Below are 19,178 nucleotides of genomic sequence, written 5' to 3'. Positions count from 1 at the left end.
AGAAAAGGCTAGATTGCCTTGTGTGTTCAAAATCTCTCATCTTTGAGGAGATTCAGAAAAGAAAATATACAGCTGCTGCAAGATGCCAAAATAGTCAACAACTTCAGGTACAGTAGACACTGCCTTTTATCAAACAAGGTTGAGTGAATGGTTTGCACATGGTACATAGTCTGCATAACAGTTAATGTTTTTAAGAAGTGCTTGCAGCCCTTTCTCTGAGCCTTTCATGTTGGATGCATTATCATACAACTGACCATGGATATTTTCAAGTGAAAGCTTATGTTCCCCCAGAAATTATTTTGTTGAACAAGGTTGTGGTTTTTCTATTGGCAAAAATGCTAAAATTCTCTCATGGGGTTTTCTATTATAACAGTATCGAACCAAAATTACCAGCTGGTCAACATGTGTTATGTTAGGTGTAGAGTCAAAAATAATTGAGTAGTATTTGATGTCTAGGTTGTTGAGCTGATTCACCACTTCATCTTACACATGTTTTCCCGTGATTTCCCTCAATTCTTCAGATACAGATTTGGGTAGGTAAGTAATATTTACTTTTTCATTTTTACATTTCTCTAAATGTTCATGTAAAAATGGGTCAAAATCCGCAATAAGCTGAATGACCCCCATGAAATTTCCATTGTTTGGGGAGCCCCACTTTTCCTCATGACCTCTAAATGCTAAACCCCTTTCACTTAAAAACTTAACTATTACAACTCTTTCTAGTACTTCAAAATAGTACTGCATGTTTTTTCTCAGCTATTCCTCAAGTTGCTGATCCACAGTGTTTTTATTTGACTTTCGTGTTATCCAGCTCAACTGGATGTTATGTTCCTTGCTATCTTCATGATTTTCTGGAGTTCTGAGTATATTCATACAGTCAGAAAACCCACCCGTTGTAAGTGATATTTTGCATTTAGAAAAGAGTTTGTTCTTTGAGAAAACTAACCAGGATCTCATCACAGTCTGACCATTTTTCAATCCTTTTTTTCAAAGTACTTGCTTGAGAAACTTCGATTTTGCTGTTTGTAAATTTTGTTGGATTCAGTATATACATTATCTGTTTTTTTATTTTGAAAAAAACTGATGCTTTGCATTAAGCAGTTTTGTACGAAATCATTATCAATTGTTACTGGCCAGTTTGCCATGTCACTGTAATCTTTGAAATCACTAAATTTGCTTGCTGTTTCTGCTCCATCTTTTCTCGAAGTTCTTGACCACCATGACCATCATCTGTACCAAAAGTGTCAACAGTAGGTTGATTATTGCTAAACAGAACACTCATGGTTTGTGTACTATCATAGACTTCACTGGTACTTGCATGGCTTGTTTCAGTTGCAGGTGATAACAATCTTTTACTTATAGTAAAATAGTTTGATAGTTTTTGACATTTAGAGATTTCATTAGATTGCTCTTCCTTGAGTTGGCATTTCTGGTATCCACTCGAGTACTTTCTTGAAGACACTGCTGTTCCTCTTGGGGACTAGACCTCTGTGAAAAAGAAATTGGGGTAATATTTTCATTAGCCACAGCGAGACAGAGATTGATCAAGATAAGGGTCAACAACTTAATATATAGTCATAAATGAAGAATTGTTCATTTTGTACAATGTAATATTCCAACAATTTTTAAAGTAGAAAAAATGCTTTGTTACTAAACAGCTTGTAAGTCCAAAATTAGGAGGCAAACCCTTTCATTGGTTATTAAATAATGGTGTGAAAATAAAAATTCTTATCTTTACCGTGCTGATGTAGTAGTAAACATATTTCACAATGGGAGAGGCAGGGCCAAAGTTTCCAAAATAAATTCAAGTGAAGCAAATTATCTGTGAGTTGTCTGTACTTTTACTTTTTATACTACTCCACACCGGTAGAAACAGCAGGTGAACAACTCATGGCTAGATACTGCGTGTCGAGACTCTGCATAAGTGTATGATATGATGTCCACAAAGACTGCGTGGCAAAATACTAAAATTGACAGAATGAAAACATTAAGTTGCTTCAGAGGGGACCCCTCCTGGATTAGGGGCCCTGAAACTTAAGCTTCATAAGTTTTATGGTAGATCTGCCCCTGGGAACGATAGATCAGGAAGTAGGGGATGATGAGCATAGCATAAGAGTAGAGGTACATAAGGGGTAGCTATAGAGAATGGGAGTGGTAGTAGATACAAGAGGGCATTGGAATGGTAGCATATATGAGAGGCATTAAAATGGAGTATGGCAGAGGAGATAATTGGAAAAACAGAAAGGAGATGGTTGAACAAAGAGAGGGAGAAAGTGATAATGAAAACGTAGGACAAAAGTGGAAGCAGAGGTAGCAACTGGTAGTGAAAGAAGTTAGGAGATGCAATATGTATCAAGGAGGAATGGAAGTTGGGGGAGGGTACAGTATCAGATAGATAAGATGTTCGGAATGAGCTGAATAGGTATCAGATCAGGGTCCATCACTGTATAAGCATAAATAATATTTTTAGGGCCTCATGGAAGGTTTTCTCAAGCACAGCAAATTGCCAGTGATGTTGATTCTTTCTCATCTCTGTGAGGCTCAACATCTTGAGATCATCCATCACATCTCACTGGGTTTCCCTCTTTCACAAGTTCCATCTACTTTAAGTGACTGGCACTTTTTATGCAGCTGTCCTCATCTATGTCCATCACATGTCCAAACAGGTGCAGTCTTCTCTCTTACACATTACATCAAATTCCTCTTATGTCCATTTTTCCTCTCAAAACATTAGTACTATTATATACACACACTGACATTGCACATCTGAGCATACAAACTTGATTCCTCTCTAGTCTTTGCATGTCTTCAGCATTCAGTATCAATGTCTAACTACCATGTAGTATTACTGCTCATACAAAGGTATCAGACAATCTGTCTTATTCTGAAAGCGGGAAAGTTTTTGTTGCCAACAGTAACAGCTTTGATTTTTCTTTTTCTTATTTTAGTGACTATACTTTCACAGCATCCTCATTAACTGTTAATTAGGTCAACTAAATAACAGATTCTATCTACTACCTCCAGGGAGATTCCTGTGAATTGGAGAAAATCTATTTCTCAGGAGTCTTTCATGTTCATCACACCTGCACATCTTCCACATATGAACAGTTTTTTTAACTTTCCTGTAATTCTACTGCACTTTGCAAGTCCATAGCTTGTACTGGGTACACCCAAAAGAAATCCTACCTACACCTTTCCTATGAATTGAGCAGGGCTGTTTACCGGAAGGGAGTTGAGGCCTGTCTGTGTTCCTGCTCACTAGAACTTTGCTCTTTGTTAAATTAACTTTAAAGTCCTTTGATTGCAGCTTTGCTTCCACACCTGAAATTTTTTCTAGTTCTATTAGTGATTCTGCTGTGAGAATGCGGTCACCAGCAGTTCCCAATAGCAACCTGCTATGGCCTGGAGGATGATGATGAACAGGAAGGGACTGAAGACTGAGCCCTGGTGTACATCTACTTGTACTCATTACTGAACTTGTGGCTAACACTGTTTACTGACAGTACCCCTGTACATGGCTTATATGGATTTCATAAGCTAGTCATTTTACACCTAACTTCTGCAGAGATCATCAGATCACAGGGCAAAGGACTGTTGAAGTCTACATGTGTGATTATATATAGGTGCAAGCATGGCTATGTAGTACCTTGGGCATGCATCCTCCACTATAGCCGTGGGCCACCTAAAGCTCTGCAAATAGATTTGGAAGATGGAAACTGAAAGAAGCTTGTTTGTGTGTGTATGTGTATATATATTTACATATGTTTGTGGATATTCTTGTCATAACATCATGTAATGATTGTAAATAGGCATTATCATCATACAAATCAATGTTATTTATTTCCAGTTTTCTGTGAAAAATTTGACTGGCAATGGTGAAATATTACCTTGCTTAGAAACAGGTGAGGTTTGGCAACAGGATGGGCATTTAGTTGTAGAAACTGTCTCAAGGATTCTATTTGATCCATGCAAGCATATGAGGAGATGATCTGCATGTATGTGTTTGTATAAATATATGTCATCATTTTAATGTACACTTTTTCATAATTGCACAGGTTGGATGGTTTTTGTTAAGGCAGATATTCTATGACTGGATGCCCTTCCTGTTGCCAGCCCTCCTCACCCATTTCCAAGAAAGGTGTATTGTATAAATTCAAACATTTGATAAGAGTCTATTTAAGTTATATCAATATTTTGAATAATGTTGGTTCTGTATAGCAACCAACAGATAAACTCAGACAACCTTTTTACATTTGCTTTATAAACACTTGTTTCATCTATGTTGGTAGTGGTATTATTATTATTATTATACAGAAGGGATTAAAGTGTTAAGTAGATAGAACCTCAGATAAAATGCCTTGCTATATTCAATCCCCCACCCACCTCTCACACACATTCCGAGTTCAAATACTGTCATGGTCAACTTCATCTTTTATCCATCTGAAGTTAATAAAGGCATTTTTTGCGATTAATTATACTGACTAGTGCCCCACCTACCTCTAAAACTTTGAGTCCTAATACTGAATGAATTGCCATTATGAAGTTATTAATATAAGCTGATAAACTTAATTTCACATTGCTATGAAGTCAGTAGTATCAATTTCTCATGGATGGATACTACTGATCAAGTAATTTTTGTTTGCTGTACTCACTGATTAGTTTCATATACCTGGTAAATGGTAAGAATATTAGTGACAAAAGTTTATTTATTGGAAGAATAATGAATGTTTTGTGATGTTTTTTACTTTCTCAACAATATTAGCAGGTATGTGAAAAAGTTTTGTACATGTAACATCCCATTTTAACAAGTGCTTCAAGGAAGGCCAGAACTCTAATAGCAATAAAGATCTACTGGCTGCAGGCAAAACTGGATATTTAAGCAGTTTGGTTCCATGATGTGGTACTTTGGGCAAAGTCTTCTATTATAGCCTTAGTTTGATCAGTTTCTTGTGAATGATAGGTATTGTGGATATTTACATAAAAAAAGTGAGCATATCAGCAAAAGATGTACCTATCAGCAAGAAACTACCAGTAAATCAATGTATTAAGACAAGATACCTGCTGATTATATCACTCAAGTTGTATAGATACTCCCTTGCCATTCTCAGTGCATCAGTAGCAGAGATTAGCCCACAGGAAACATAACTAACAATACTGTCATTGATAAAATGCATGGCATAAAATAAAAAGAAAATGAATCATTGCCAGAATACTCTTTTACTTGTTTCAGTCATTTAACTGCAGCCATGCTGGAGCACCACCCTAAAGGGTTTTAATTGAAGAAATTGACTCCAGGACTTATTCTTTGTAAGCCTAGTGCTTATTCTATTGGTCTCTTTTGCTGAATTGCTAAGTTATAGGGACATAAACACACCAGCATCAGTTGTCAAGTGATAGCAGGAATACAAACACAGACACTCACATGAAATATATTTCAGTTGTTGATTGGGAGATAGAGACACACGAGTGAAATGGATGGAGGAAAAGAGTGCACAGTGGTTGTTCAAAGTATGAAAGAGAGAGAATGACGCACAAGAAGATCAAGAGAAGGCTTAGAAATAATGAACCTGTGAAAAATGAGGGAGTGTTGCTTTTTATGTGTGCTTTGTGGAAGGAAATGCTTGTCATGCAGTCCTGGTCAATGATCAGAGAATTCACAGGAATTGACCCCTAGTAAATTGTGATATGGCTATTGTTCACAAGAGAACATATGCAACCTGTGGAAAGGTGTGCCTCTCAGTTGAGGATTGAAAAAGTATGTCAAAAGAATTTATATTGTGGCACCTGTTCCCTCTGTCAGCCAGCACAGCTGTGTATTATGCAATAGATTGTATAAATCTTTGGCCATAGAGTCATATAAGGGCCTCATTTCAATGATTCTTTCTAGCAATGACTTTGCTCATATATGAGACTGCAGCTACTATATGATGGGCTTGTTTCAATTTCGATCCAAATCCATTCACAAGGCTTTGGTTGGCCCGAGGCTATAGCAGAAGACACTTGCCCAAGGTGCCACACAGTAGAACTGAACCTGGAACCATGTGGTTGGGAAACAAGCTTCTTACCATACAGCCATGCCTGCACCTACGAGTCAAGTTATTTTTTTCTGGACTAATATGTTTTATGTTTTCTTTAGGTATGAGTTTGTGTGGTTTTCTACCAGTGAAGGATTAAATATATGAAAATACAAGGCCTGAGGACAGTTAAGAAGAAAGGATACACCAACTGAAACATGATGTAGATAGAAGTACAAAAGATTTGGTTAATAGTTCAGGAAAATCTATTCAAACTGAAGAAAGAAATTTCAATCCTTTGATGTCATCTTTATGTCCTTTAGGTGTTCATTGTAAAGAAATAATATTATTATTTTTGAGAATTGTTAAGTAATAATGCTTTCAAATTTTGGCACAAGGCCAGCAAGCTCAGGGGAGGGAATGAGTCAATTAGATCAACCCCAGTGCTCAACTGGTATTTATCTTATTGGTTGTTGAATATTAAGGTAAGTGAACCGCGAAGTAAAATTTCTAAGTTCAATATATGAAAAAAGCATCAGTGACATGAAACTGATAATGAAACAGAAATACAAACAGTTCTAATATTTTAATAACTTTGATGCTTTGCTTAAACACAACACTAAATCATTATTACTTAACAATTCTCAAAAATGATAATATCATTTCCTTACAATAAACACCTAAAGGACATAAAGATGACATCAAAGGATTGAAATTTCTTTCTTCAGTTTGAATAGATTTTCCTGAACTATTAACCAAATCTTTTGTACTTCTATCTACATAGAAGTAGAGATAAAACCAATTAAATTGTCACTATTAAATATTGTAGAAAATACTTTTAGCAGTGCTTTTTGTTTCTGCCCACTGTATTAACTATTAAAATATTTGGTCTACTTCAGTAAAACAGGGAACAATATTTGGTTTTGATGGTAATGGAGATGTGATATTGTGAAATATCTTTTGAAGAGGATTGAGTAATAAAAATTCAACAAGGAATCCAAACTTGTTTGAAAATTCATATTGCCAGTAAATAATAATTTCTGAAACAGACATTAAGCTTCAAATATGATGAAAATAGTTGTGTTAAATAGGGTAGTTATGCTTAGATTACCAGCATAAATTAAATTAAATGGCTTTAATAATAACTGGATTTTTAGATTTGGTTCACCAAGAATCTGCAGCACTGCAGTAATTATCAGTACACACACATCTATATATGACAGGCTTCACACAATTTCCATTTACCAAATTCAAAGGGATTGGTCAATTTGGGGCCATAGAAGAAGACGCATGCCCAAGGTGCTAGGCAGTGAGACCGAACCCAAAATGTGATTACAAAGCAAGCTTCTTAACCATAGTCATGCCTGCCTAAATAGCATTAGTTTCTTACTCCCATGCCTGCCTAAACAGCATTAGTTTCTTACTTCATGCGAAGGGTGAAATTTGAACTAATAACATGGAAGTAGTTAACCACTTGAAATCACCCAGGAATATTTTGCCAGCATTGCAACTACCCAATTCGATTTGGTTCATTATATCCAACCAAGCTGGTATATAGTGATAATTAATTTCTTTTTTTATGTATTCATATTTTTTCTTCATCATAAAGTCCCACAGAATATTTAATGAAAGACTCAAAACCCACAAATGCTTATTTTTTTTTTTTTACAATATCAAGGTAACAAGATAATATGAACTCAAGTTATATCAAGGTTTTTCAACTTTTTTTTTTTAAACCAAGTGTCAAAGGGTGCTGTAAATTCTCATATTCATATGTTGGAGGCTTTGACAAAAATAAAAGTATAAGTTGAAATGTTCTGAAAGAAAAGTAGGGATCACCAGCAACTAAATTTAAAGTCTGCCACCAGAGGGGAAAAAGTTGAAGAAACATGACCAGTTCATCCTTTTAGTATATTTATGTAAATATCTGAAATATAACAAATACATAATCATTTCTTAATAATCCTCATAAAGATAAGTATTTTGTCCCCCAAATAAATATAGTTCAATGCCAAAACTAAACTCACAATGAAACATTCAATAACTTATCAATGAGGCCATTGCTGTTCAATAAATAATGATACATTAACATATTCAACCATTTATATTTTGGTAATATGTTTTATTGATTTGCAGAGGTTTGAACATTTTATTGATTTCCTTCTTTTTCTTTAATACAGAAAATAATAGTATACAGTAAGTTTGCTGAATTGGGAGTGAAATTAAAATCCTTAAAAAACAAAACCTAAAGTAAAATCCAACACATTTGATATATTGCTCCGTGGTGAATATCTACCATTTAAAAACTTATCTGGAAGTTTAAACACATAATCACAAAACATATGGTGGACATTTTAGAATTACAAGAATAATAAGTTGATGATTTCAAATAAAAAGTATAAGTTTTACAATGAAGAGTGGAAGATAAGGATACTTAAAGATGGCCATGTATATCAGCTACAGTTGTTCTATTAGTTATTTCACAAACTAAACTAAATTAAGTTAATTGTGTATGGATTAGAATTGAAATTAATTAGCAATATATATAATTCAATTTGGAAATCATTGTAGAGGAACTACTTAAACATTGAAGTTTGTAAAAAGAACTGGTATCAGTGAAACAACAAAATAGAGAGTAACCAGAAAAAAGAAAATGCAGCAGTTAGCAGTAACAATTTTGTAGTAAGGAAATCAATATCCAAATATTTCTGATAAGACATTAAAAGAAATACTTTTGAAGTAATTTTCAATGAAAAAACAAACTGTAATGGGAACTAAATAATAAACAAAAACAAATCAATGAGCCATCTAAATCACAAGAAATTGAATAACTATCCAAGCTTAGGTCAGTAGAGACAATACATGGCATGTTTCTTATTTTGATATCCAAAATAAAATTGTTTCCACCCAAATTGTGTGAGCAGAAATAGAGAATTTTGATAATATATGTACAGATAAGTGATTGACCACTGCAATAGTAGGTTTATCAAATATGTAAACAGCTTAAAAATTGTCCAAATCTATGCAAAGTAAATCATTTAATAGCAAATTATCAATGGCAGAAAAATAATGAAAAACGAAATTAGAATAGTTTAAAAGTGGAGAAAACCAACAAATACAATACAGTGATAATGAATTTGACACACAGAACTTAGAATAATCTTAATAACATTATGAAGGTTTGGTAAATTAATCTGCCATGAGGAGATTCCTCACAGAAAATCAATTTATAACTCTTTCACAAATTCTCCTATGGACAACTTTTTTCTTGCAGATCACCACCTATTTCTTTTCTCATTATTATTTCCACATCTACTTTTCTTCATGAGATGGGGCATGTTAAAAGTCTTCCCTTAGGTCCTGCTTTCAGGTATTTTCTATCTTTAATCTAAACTCTGTGCTAATTTATTTACTATTCCCTAACTTTACTCTGGCCACCAACAGACATCATAGCAGCTGGTCATCCACTTAACATACTTTCTTACTACATATTGCCCCAATCTTATTGCCCTTGAAATCCCAGTCATTTTAACTGATCTGAACTCAGATCCATTTCTTAGTCATACTGTGAATCATACACATATACAGATATATATATACACACACACACACACATATATATATGTATATATATATATATATATATATATATATATATAATATATATATATATATATATATATATATATATATATATATATACATTAACATATATAGGTTACAAAGAAAAAAATAAAACACTCAACCCGTTATGAAAGCTAAATGATTTAACAAGTTGATTCAGCTGCATTACTTACAGATGTGAAATGATATCTAGCTTATCAGATGCCAAAAGCCTCTGAAGAGCTAAACATGGTTTTACATTTACAGAACTTTCAATGATGTAAGGCTTAGTCAACCTGTTTGTGTATGTGTGTGTATAAAATTGCAGTTTGGCTCAGCTCCACATTAAAGTTTTGTGAGCATAGGACACATCCATATCATCAGATTTTAGGAGGCAGTGGAGAGGATTCAAAACAAATTTAAAATGGCATACTGGCGAGAATATATAGGCCTCCATTGGTGAGATAAGGTCACATGGTCATTTTTGCTATCATACTCTTCCTTACTCATCTGGGGCTCTTAATAGCCAACTCTATCTCCATCAGAAACTGCACATATTTCAGCATTCCTCAGTATCCATCAATAGGGAAATTATCTACCTTACTGTAGCCATCAAAAGTATGCTGCTAATTGAATTTAAGCTGTTGGCCACTAATAACCTGAATGTACCAATCTATGTCAAACTGGTCCACACACAATGGCAGTGTATATAATTCCTACTGCTTGTAGAGATTCCATCTGACTATAATTCCTGTCAGTCATACAAACTCATACTTAACTTGACACTATCAAATCATCTATTTCCCATGTGATAGCTGCTATCACTGAAATAGTACACCCTACAGAATGATGACAAATGGATACCAACATCTTGTCTGCTCTGCTATGTGCCAATGTAACAAGCCAAAGAGCTGAAATATCACACTGTACAGAGTGAAAAGTGATGTCAACATCCTGTTGGCTCCATGTGAACCTACCAATAAAATAACTGATGTTGCTATGATAGCAAAAATAACCAATGGAGGCCTGAATACTTTCTTTCAAATTCTTTTGACTGTCTCTGAACACCTGATGTCGATACCCACAGAACTTAGTTATGTGACGCTGAGTCAAACTTATTGAAGGCATATAACTCCAACTAAATGTTTTGAATGCTACTTTTTTTGATAAAACTAAATCCCACAGTTTGAACTACATCACTTAATGTCCATTTTCCATGCTGGCATGGGTTGGACAGTTTGACAGGATCTGGCAAGCTACAGAGCAGTGCCAAGCTCCAAATGAATAACAAAATTTATAAAATGTTTATACAAACCACAAAACCTTTTCTTATTTACAGAGGATATAGATGACCACTGTGAAGTATGTTTTATAATTTTGCTCATTCGTTTTCTCATTATTTTTCTGCTTTTGAGATGTAGAGACAAGAATATGCCTGCAAAATGGCCTCTCTTCTAGGATCCAATCATTTATTCTATTAACTCCAATTCTGTTCAGTTAGTCAATGTTCACAATTTTTATATCAGCATTTCTTTGGCTTTTCTCTGTCTGTCTGTCTCTCCCCATGTATGTATGTATATTATATATATTTCACTTTACATCAATTACTAACTATAGTAATTTTTATTAATGTTTTGAAATCTATTCTCAACAAAAATCATTCCCTTTGAGTTTCCCTTTCACAAACAGTATCTAATGCCTAACTCTCAGCTGCCTTCTATGCTTGACTGACCTATGTGATATTTCTCAAAATTAATGTTGTACAACTTGCAAACCTTACCTTCTTCCTGCTGTCAAGTTTTTATTTATCCTAAGAGCAGTATTACACCGGAAAAAACTAAAAACCTAAAACCGATATTCTGTTTTATTCACTTAGAGTTTACTGACATAGCTAAGTTTATATAAGATTAATAAATTTCAAACATGTTTTCATTTGATCAATAAATGTAACTACACAATCTTTGTGTTCAAATTTAATAACTGATTGCTATAATATTCTAATGAACTGTTTTTTAAATACACACATTTATGTATGTACGCTTAGAATAAAATCAAGTAATTTAATCTTGTTCTATAAAAACAAATCAAGTGAATTAACCAAGCTCAGGTTGAGATGGATAACAATCCACTAAATTACATATAGCTATCAACTAATTGTACATATTAGTAACTAAAAACAGCAAAACATGTATTGCAGCCTAATTATATGTTGCAATAGGATGTTAATGAAATTTTTAATATTAAAAATTGTCCTTGAATGAATCATAAAAAAAAAAAATGAAAAGTAGAAAAACAATTTGTGACTCAAATTTTATAATAATGAATGTATATGATAGATGAGTGACAATGGCATTGATCAACCTACTGAGAGATAGTATCAGTTCTGTCAGCTTTTATGCTACACATTTCAGTCAACAACAATATTCAAAGTTCAATTCCCTCTAAAATATTATTATCATTACTGTGGTACAGACCTCATCTCTTTCCTTGGGAGAGAAAAAAAAACCTGCATTCCTTCTCTGGGGGGAAATGTCCCAAGTGCTTCAAAAACTAGAACAACAAAACCTTTGAGCAAAAGAGGTGGGTGAATTAAAAAATAAAATCATCTCAATGAAGTTCCAGACATTGGAAGATTGTCAAAGACTGTAGTAAAAATAAAAACAATAAAATGAGAGAGAAAAGGCAGAAGTGGGGGGAGGAGATGCAAACCAAAACACACAAATACATTATGCAAAAGAATTCAAAGTGAAAACATACAGAATGCAAAAAAAAAAATTACTATAAAACATAAAAGTAATTTAAGTCACACACACTATCACAGCAAGTCACTGAAAGATTTGTTTATTAAGATTTCCAGCAAAATTAATCAGCAAGAATTGAAATTATGCTACAAGGTGCATTAGGAAAGTTTTATGAAGTGAACTGTTACTGCAAGCCATCAAATTAGAGTAAATTTCATATATGAAGTCTAAATTTCACTAACTTCAAATTTTCCACCCTTCCACACACCAACAGTTTACACTATATATTGATTTTCCTGGATCAGTTAATATAATAATGAAAAACAAAAACGATTATATAATTTATGTTATTGAATATTAGGTTACAAATGATAAATTTATATAAAGATGATATTGATAAATGTAATAATCAAAATATATTTTACTGTTGTTATTAATTAGAAAAAACAATTATCATTGAAATTCCTAATAAGGTTTCTAATTTCTAATTTAATCTCATTAATATTGACATTGGTATTATTTTACGTGTTAATATAGGTAGGATGGCTTTGCTGGAGCAACTGTTTTGATAGCTGGATGCCCATTTTATCACTAATCACTTTGATATTAGTCTAGCAGAGAGGTAGGCAGAGTTATGTCCCTTGCCCAAAAGTACAACACAATGGCTCTCCCTATTCAAGAAAGTAAACACTGGTCTAATATCCTAATTCATAGTCATTGTGTCAAAACACTAAATTATAAAAGCTATATATATCTTTAAGATTTTTTTTTATTTCAGTGGAAAAAAGTTACTAGTATTTGCTAACATTATTTCAAATAAAATATATTAGCAGGCGCTTTGTTAATTTATAAAACTACTTTGAATAAAATTGATAGACAGTAGACAGAAGTAAAAGCAAACAAATATTGATTGTTTAGCTTTATTTATATGTGCATATGTGTACCTAACACTTACACATAGACACACACACACATATATATATATATATATACATGTCAATATCTGTGTGTGTGCACATGCATACACACATACATGAATATATGCTTGAGATATTGTTGCAATAATTTATAGTTCAGACAAAACTATCCTACTAGTAAGGCAGCCAGCTGGTATAATAAAAGAATCAAAATATTGATAACTAATGTGATGAACAGGTTTTCTTTACACAATCTCAAGTGCTTCCATATTAATGATTTTTAGTTTATTAATAATACAATTAATAATAATAAATTTTAACCCCATTATTGTGTCATCTTGTTCCATGCTGGTATGGTAGATTATCAAAATGTATGTACTACAATAGAAACAATAGCTATGCTGCTACGCTTAACAGAAGCTTTATCGTTAAAAATGGAGTTAAAATAAAAAGCAGCAATTTAGTTAACAAAATGAAGATCTGAGGTGTAAGAATTTCAAAATTCAAAAATTTCTTATAAGAAATTTTAGAACTCCACAACTTCAGTTTATGTTTAGAGTTAAACTTTTTAAAACTATATGCCAAATTAAAAAGTTGGGGGAAAAGAGGGAACAAAATTTTTAGTTCCATTTACCAAAAGTTTCTTAGTTCCATTGAGTGGGGCAATAAAGAAATGGAGAATTTAAACGGGTGTAAAGGTGGTAAATTAATGAAATGGATTAAAGACCAGCAGTGGACTATTGAGTTTACATACATATTAGCAGTTTGAACAACAAAAAGAAAGATCCTTGTTGTTTGATGGGGAGGGGTGGCTGTTAGAAGTAGATCATTATTAGCACTCAGAGATGGCAGAATAGTATCCGTCAAATATTTTGCACAGAAATATATATGAATGCAGAATTCTCTTTGGAAATTAATTTCATATTTGGTCATTAAAACGTCAATTTATGTATATTTTGGGAACATATCTATAGGTTGGTAGATACAAATGTATAATATAGACGTGTGAGTGTATGAGTGCAAATCTCTGGGTCTATATAACTTTATCAGCTTGAATTTCTTGGCCTCTACACACAGAGCTGTTGCACTTCTGTGAGAGGCTGGTCCAAAAATCAAAAACTCAAAAACAAAGTCAACCAGTGAAGTTGCTGAAGTCAGTCTTCAAAGTTATAGTGGGTTTCGTTGGTTGAGCACTGAGCTTCATATTCTGTTGGTTTGGTGCCATTTTTTGGGATGTCTGGTTTGCTTTCACTGCAGCTTCCAAACGAGGCTTGAGATCTGCAGCAGAACTCATTGCCCTGCGAAAATCTTTTGGATACAAAGGACCGACTTTCATAAGACGCTGCAATGCATGGTCATGTAAGAACTTAGATGCTGGGGAACATGACACCAGTATTTTATCACTGAGTAAAAATGAAATCAAGATAGGAACAAGTACCAGAATAATATTCACACCTGAAATTTAAAGAACATTTATAAGATTAGATCATTTATAGAAATAATGATATAAATTATAATGAAAACAAGGTAAAAACAGTAACACTTTTGTTCCACAACTACTGCAATGTTTTAGGCTCAACATTTTCATAAAAGAGAATGAAGCAGTAATCTGTGTATATTCCTACCAGTTACTCCCCAAGCTCAAGGATTGGATATTACCAAGATCCAGTGGTTGAACCCTATATCTCTCTTTATCAGTTTAGTGTTAGTCCAAAACTAATGTTTTAGGGTTTACAAGGTGGTATCAAAAAGTTCCCAGACTAATATATATATACTAGCAGTATCGCCCGGCGTTGCTCGGGTTTGTAAGGGAAATAACTATAAAGCATTTTTAGAGAGTTATAGCCAAAAAATGGAAAAAAATGATGGTAAATTTTTTTTTAGTTAAAAAGGTCGAGTTGCGTCCCCATGACAGTCTGTGGCTTGTGTTTCTGATTCTCAACCCCTTGTCGAATTTATCGATTTTTTTCAGAACTGGGGGAACTTTTCAAAATTTTCGCTGCGTTAGTTTTGAATTATGACATTGGGCTATGTGTGTGTCAAGTTTCATCAGAATCGGTTGAAAGCCGTGGTCAGGGTGAGGGTACAACCTAACAGACACACAGAAACACACACAGACAAACTGCCGTTTATATATAGAGAGAGATATACATGGCTGTGTGTGCAGTGAAAGCTAGCATTGACCTTTATGAGACAAAGTGCCAAGTGACATCACTGTGTTTACTTCACAAGTTCTGAAATTTGTTCTTGAGTATGTTGTAGTCTGCAATTTTTGTTATGGACAGGAAGTTGGAACAAAGAGCTAACGTGAAATTTTACATTAAACTTGGGAAGTCTGCTACAGAGACATTGAGCATGCTTCAGCAAGCTTACAATGACGAGGCAATGGGTCGTACACAATGTTTTGAATGGCGGAAGAATGTCCCTGGAAGATGAGGAGTGATCTGGAAGACCTGCCACGAGTATCACCTCTGGAAATGTGGTATTGTGCATCGAGAATTCATCTTCCAGGGCCAGACCATCAATCTTGAGTTCTACTGCGATGTTTTCAAGCATTTGAGGCAGGACATTCGGCAAAAGCAACGGGATATGTGGAGTGCGAAGAATTGGATTCTTCACTGAGCTCTCCTCAATTGTGAGTTTCTCATCAAAAACAACATAGTATCACTTCTACACCAACCCTATTTGCCAAATATAACACCTGCAGACTTCCATCTGTGCCTCAAGATGAAAATGCAGCTCAAAGGTCACCATTTTAACATTATTGTGGAGATCCAGAGTGAATTACAAAAGGTCCTTGACTTCCTTATGGAAAACATCTTCCAGGCAGACTCCAAAAGTGACAGGAATGTTAGAACTAATGTATTGCTGCACATGATGACTATTTCAAAGGCGTAGGTAGAAACTCTATAAGATGTACCCAGTGTAAGCTATGGACACATAAGAGGTGTAGCAATATAAAAGGAAGGCTAACTGGGAGGATAGTTTTCATATGTGTCAGATGCTCAGGAGCTATATATAACACTGAAAATGTGCAGAGAGCAACTTCCGCCACATTCCAGGGAGAAAAACTAGAAGTAGTTGATAGCTTCTGTTACCTAGGCGACCAAATCAGTAGTGGAGGAATGTGCACTGAAAGTGTAGCTGCTAGAATAAGAATAGCCTGGGCTAAGTTCAGAGAGCTCTTACCTCTGCTGGTGACAAAGAGCCTCTCGCTCAGAGTAAAAGGTAGACTGTACGACGCATGTGTACGAACAGCCATGCTACATGGCAGTGAAACATGGGCTGTGACTGCTGAAGATATGCTTAAGCTCGCAAGGAATGAAGCCAGCATGCTCCGATGGATGTGTAATGCCAGTATGCATACTCGACTGAGTGTTAGTACTCAGAGAAAGGTTGGACCTAAGAAACATCAGATGTGGTGTGCAAGAGAGATGACTGTGCTGGTATAGTCATGTGGCGAGAATGGATGTGGATAGCTGTGTGAAAAAGTGCCACACCCTAGCAGTTGAGGGAACCTGTGGAAGAGGTAGACCCATGAAGACCTGGGATAAGGTGGTGAAGCATGACCTTCAAATATTGGGCCTCACCAAGGCAATGACTAGTGACTGGGACCTCTGGAAATATGCTGTGCTCCAGAAGACTCGGCAAGCGCAAGTGTGACCATAACCTTGTGGCCTATGCTAGGGGGCAACCAGTCCACTTATGCATGCCTTTTCCTCATTGGACAATAAACTCTGCTTGTGAAGACCAGTTGAGGCAAGTGAAATCGAAGTAGAAATTAAACTCGGTGACTGGCATCCATTGCTAGTGGAGCGCTAAGAGTACCAAAGAAGTGAGATTGTTGCCTGAGCAACAAACTGGCCTTCATGCCGGTGGCACGTTAAGCACACCATTCAAGCGTGATTGTTATCGCATCACCTTACTAGCACTTGTGCTGGTGGCATGTGAAACATTCGAGTAAGGATGTTGGCAGTGGCACTGGACTGGCTCCTGTGCAGGTGGCACGTAAAAAGCACCATTTGGACGTAGCCGTTGCCAGTACCACCAAACTGGCCCTCGTGCCGGTGGCACGTAAAAGCACCCACTACACTCTTGGAGTTGTTGGCATTAGGAAGGGCATCCAGCTGTAGAAACTCTGCCAGATCAGATTTGAGGCAGGTTCGCCAGACCTCAGTCAAATCGTCCAACCCATGCTAGCATGGAAAGTGGATGTTAAATGATGATGATGATGTTAAAACTTAGGTAAATAAGTTAATTTTTTTTATTAAACATAACAAGTCTGGGAACTTTTTGATACCACCAAGTAGAATCATAATAAAGTTGTTTATTTAACATCTGCCAGTGCTGGAAGTTAAGAAATATAATTTCTGATGACTTAGATCTGATGATTCAGTTTAGGTCAGGTATGGGGTCATCTGCTATAGTAGTGGATTGCTGCATCCACTATTTGTTGGTATTTGCCTGGGTTATCCCAGGCAACCCTCTGAGCAGTGTTCCAGTCAGTCCCCATCTCTATGAGATATTTCCTCATTCATCATGACCATATGGTCAACCAACATGAGCTGTCACCCCAGTTGGATCCTCAGAGAAAAGAATAAGATACACAAGATCTAACTCAGAAAATTAAGCAACCTGACCAAACACTCTGAGCTGATGCTCCTGAATCATCCATATAACAGGATGTATCCCAGTTTCAGAGAATAGTCATTGGGTGGACACTATATCTGGCAAATGGTAACACGTCATCCTGCAAAGCACCCTGATACCAAAGGAGTACAGGTGGCTCCTAAAGGCCACCAATAGTGTCTAAATTTTGCAACCAGAGTGCAAGGCAGGGACGACCAGGGATCTGAAGACCCAGACCTTTGTCCTCCAGCTCAGATATCAATTCTCAGGCCAAGTGGTACTACTTCATTACTAAGTGAAAAGAGAGCACTCCTTAAACTATCCACAGACTCAGTAAGAATCAACTGCATCATTAGCAAAATCCTAGTTTCACCAGTGAGTGCTCCACAACTCAGTTGAGTTATCAACTCTTCAAATATCTAAGCAAGCTGAATGGTAGGAAGGTAGCTAGTGTTTGTAGCATCAGTGGAGAGATCATCAAGAAAGGTGGGTCTGCTGCAGTCTAGTTCTTGTGGCAGATCATCTGCTCAATCAGAAAAGATTGAGCAGATGATATGCCACAAGAACTAGACTGCAGCAGACCCACCTTTCTTGATGATCTTGACTAGAAGAGGGACACAATTATCCCTCTCTATTAAGATGACTGCTAAAGCAGCAACAGCTATAAAGCTGTTACACTCCTCTCAGTGACTGGTAAGATCTTGGTCAGGGTTATTCTTAACAGTGCAAGATCATCTGCTTGCCTTTCAGAAGCTGGAGCAGTTAGGGTTCATGGCAAAGAGGCCAATTGAGATCTGGTGGTGCATTCTAGAAAATTACACACAATTTAGAATGTGTGGCAACAGCTTCCATTTTGTCAATAAATGTTAAAATGACTGGACACATGTATCCACTTAAACCTGGAGTGCTGAAACATCACCCTACAAATATAATTGCCAATCACCCTCTAAGTGGGGTGAAGAAGGTTGCATATTTGGGCAGAATGATTTCCAATGACAACAGCCTGAATACTCATTACATGGAATCTCGTAGGGTTTGACAATGAGAGAGGATTATAGTTGAAGTGGATGAAACAAGAAAAGAAAGAAGCTAGAGCAGGATCTACTACATTATGCCTGCTATCTATATCAGTGTTCATGGCAGTATCAGCACTTTTGGTCAAGAGATCCATGAAAGACTGAGCTTGATGAAATTTCTTCATGATATCTGAGAGAGAGAAAGTATTGCTAACTGTTCAAATTTGTGTGTGTGTGTGTGTGTGTGTGTGTGTGTGT

General features: G+C 35.5%; 1 protein-coding gene and 1 long non-coding RNA gene across 2 annotated transcripts in view; both read right to left on the bottom strand.

Annotated features, from left to right (window-relative positions):
• Nucleotides 1–688: 688 nt before the first annotated feature.
• Nucleotides 689–13,323, bottom strand: LOC118765434. The gene is made up of 3 exons (XR_005001297.1): nt 10,652–13,323; nt 3,466–3,476; nt 689–699 (listed from the first exon to the last, which is right to left on the bottom strand). It is a non-coding gene; the product is annotated as an uncharacterized LOC118765434 (long non-coding RNA).
• A 191-nt stretch (nt 13,324–13,514) lies between these two features.
• Nucleotides 13,515–19,178, bottom strand: part of LOC115217337 (HEAT repeat-containing protein 5B) — a 109,250-nt gene continuing 103,586 nt past the window's right edge. Inside the window, exon 31 of the mRNA XM_029786997.2 lies at nt 13,515–14,730. Within this exon, the coding sequence (XP_029642857.2) occupies nt 14,408–14,730 (323 nt within the window). The 3' untranslated portion in view covers nt 13,515–14,407. The remainder of the gene's footprint in view (nt 14,731–19,178) is intronic.

The sequence above is a fragment of the Octopus sinensis genome, linkage group LG11, assembly GCF_006345805.1.
Source record: "Octopus sinensis linkage group LG11, ASM634580v1, whole genome shotgun sequence".
Taxonomy (NCBI): Eukaryota; Metazoa; Mollusca; class Cephalopoda; order Octopoda; family Octopodidae; genus Octopus; species Octopus sinensis.
This window is presented reverse-complemented; position numbering and strand designations above follow the sequence as displayed.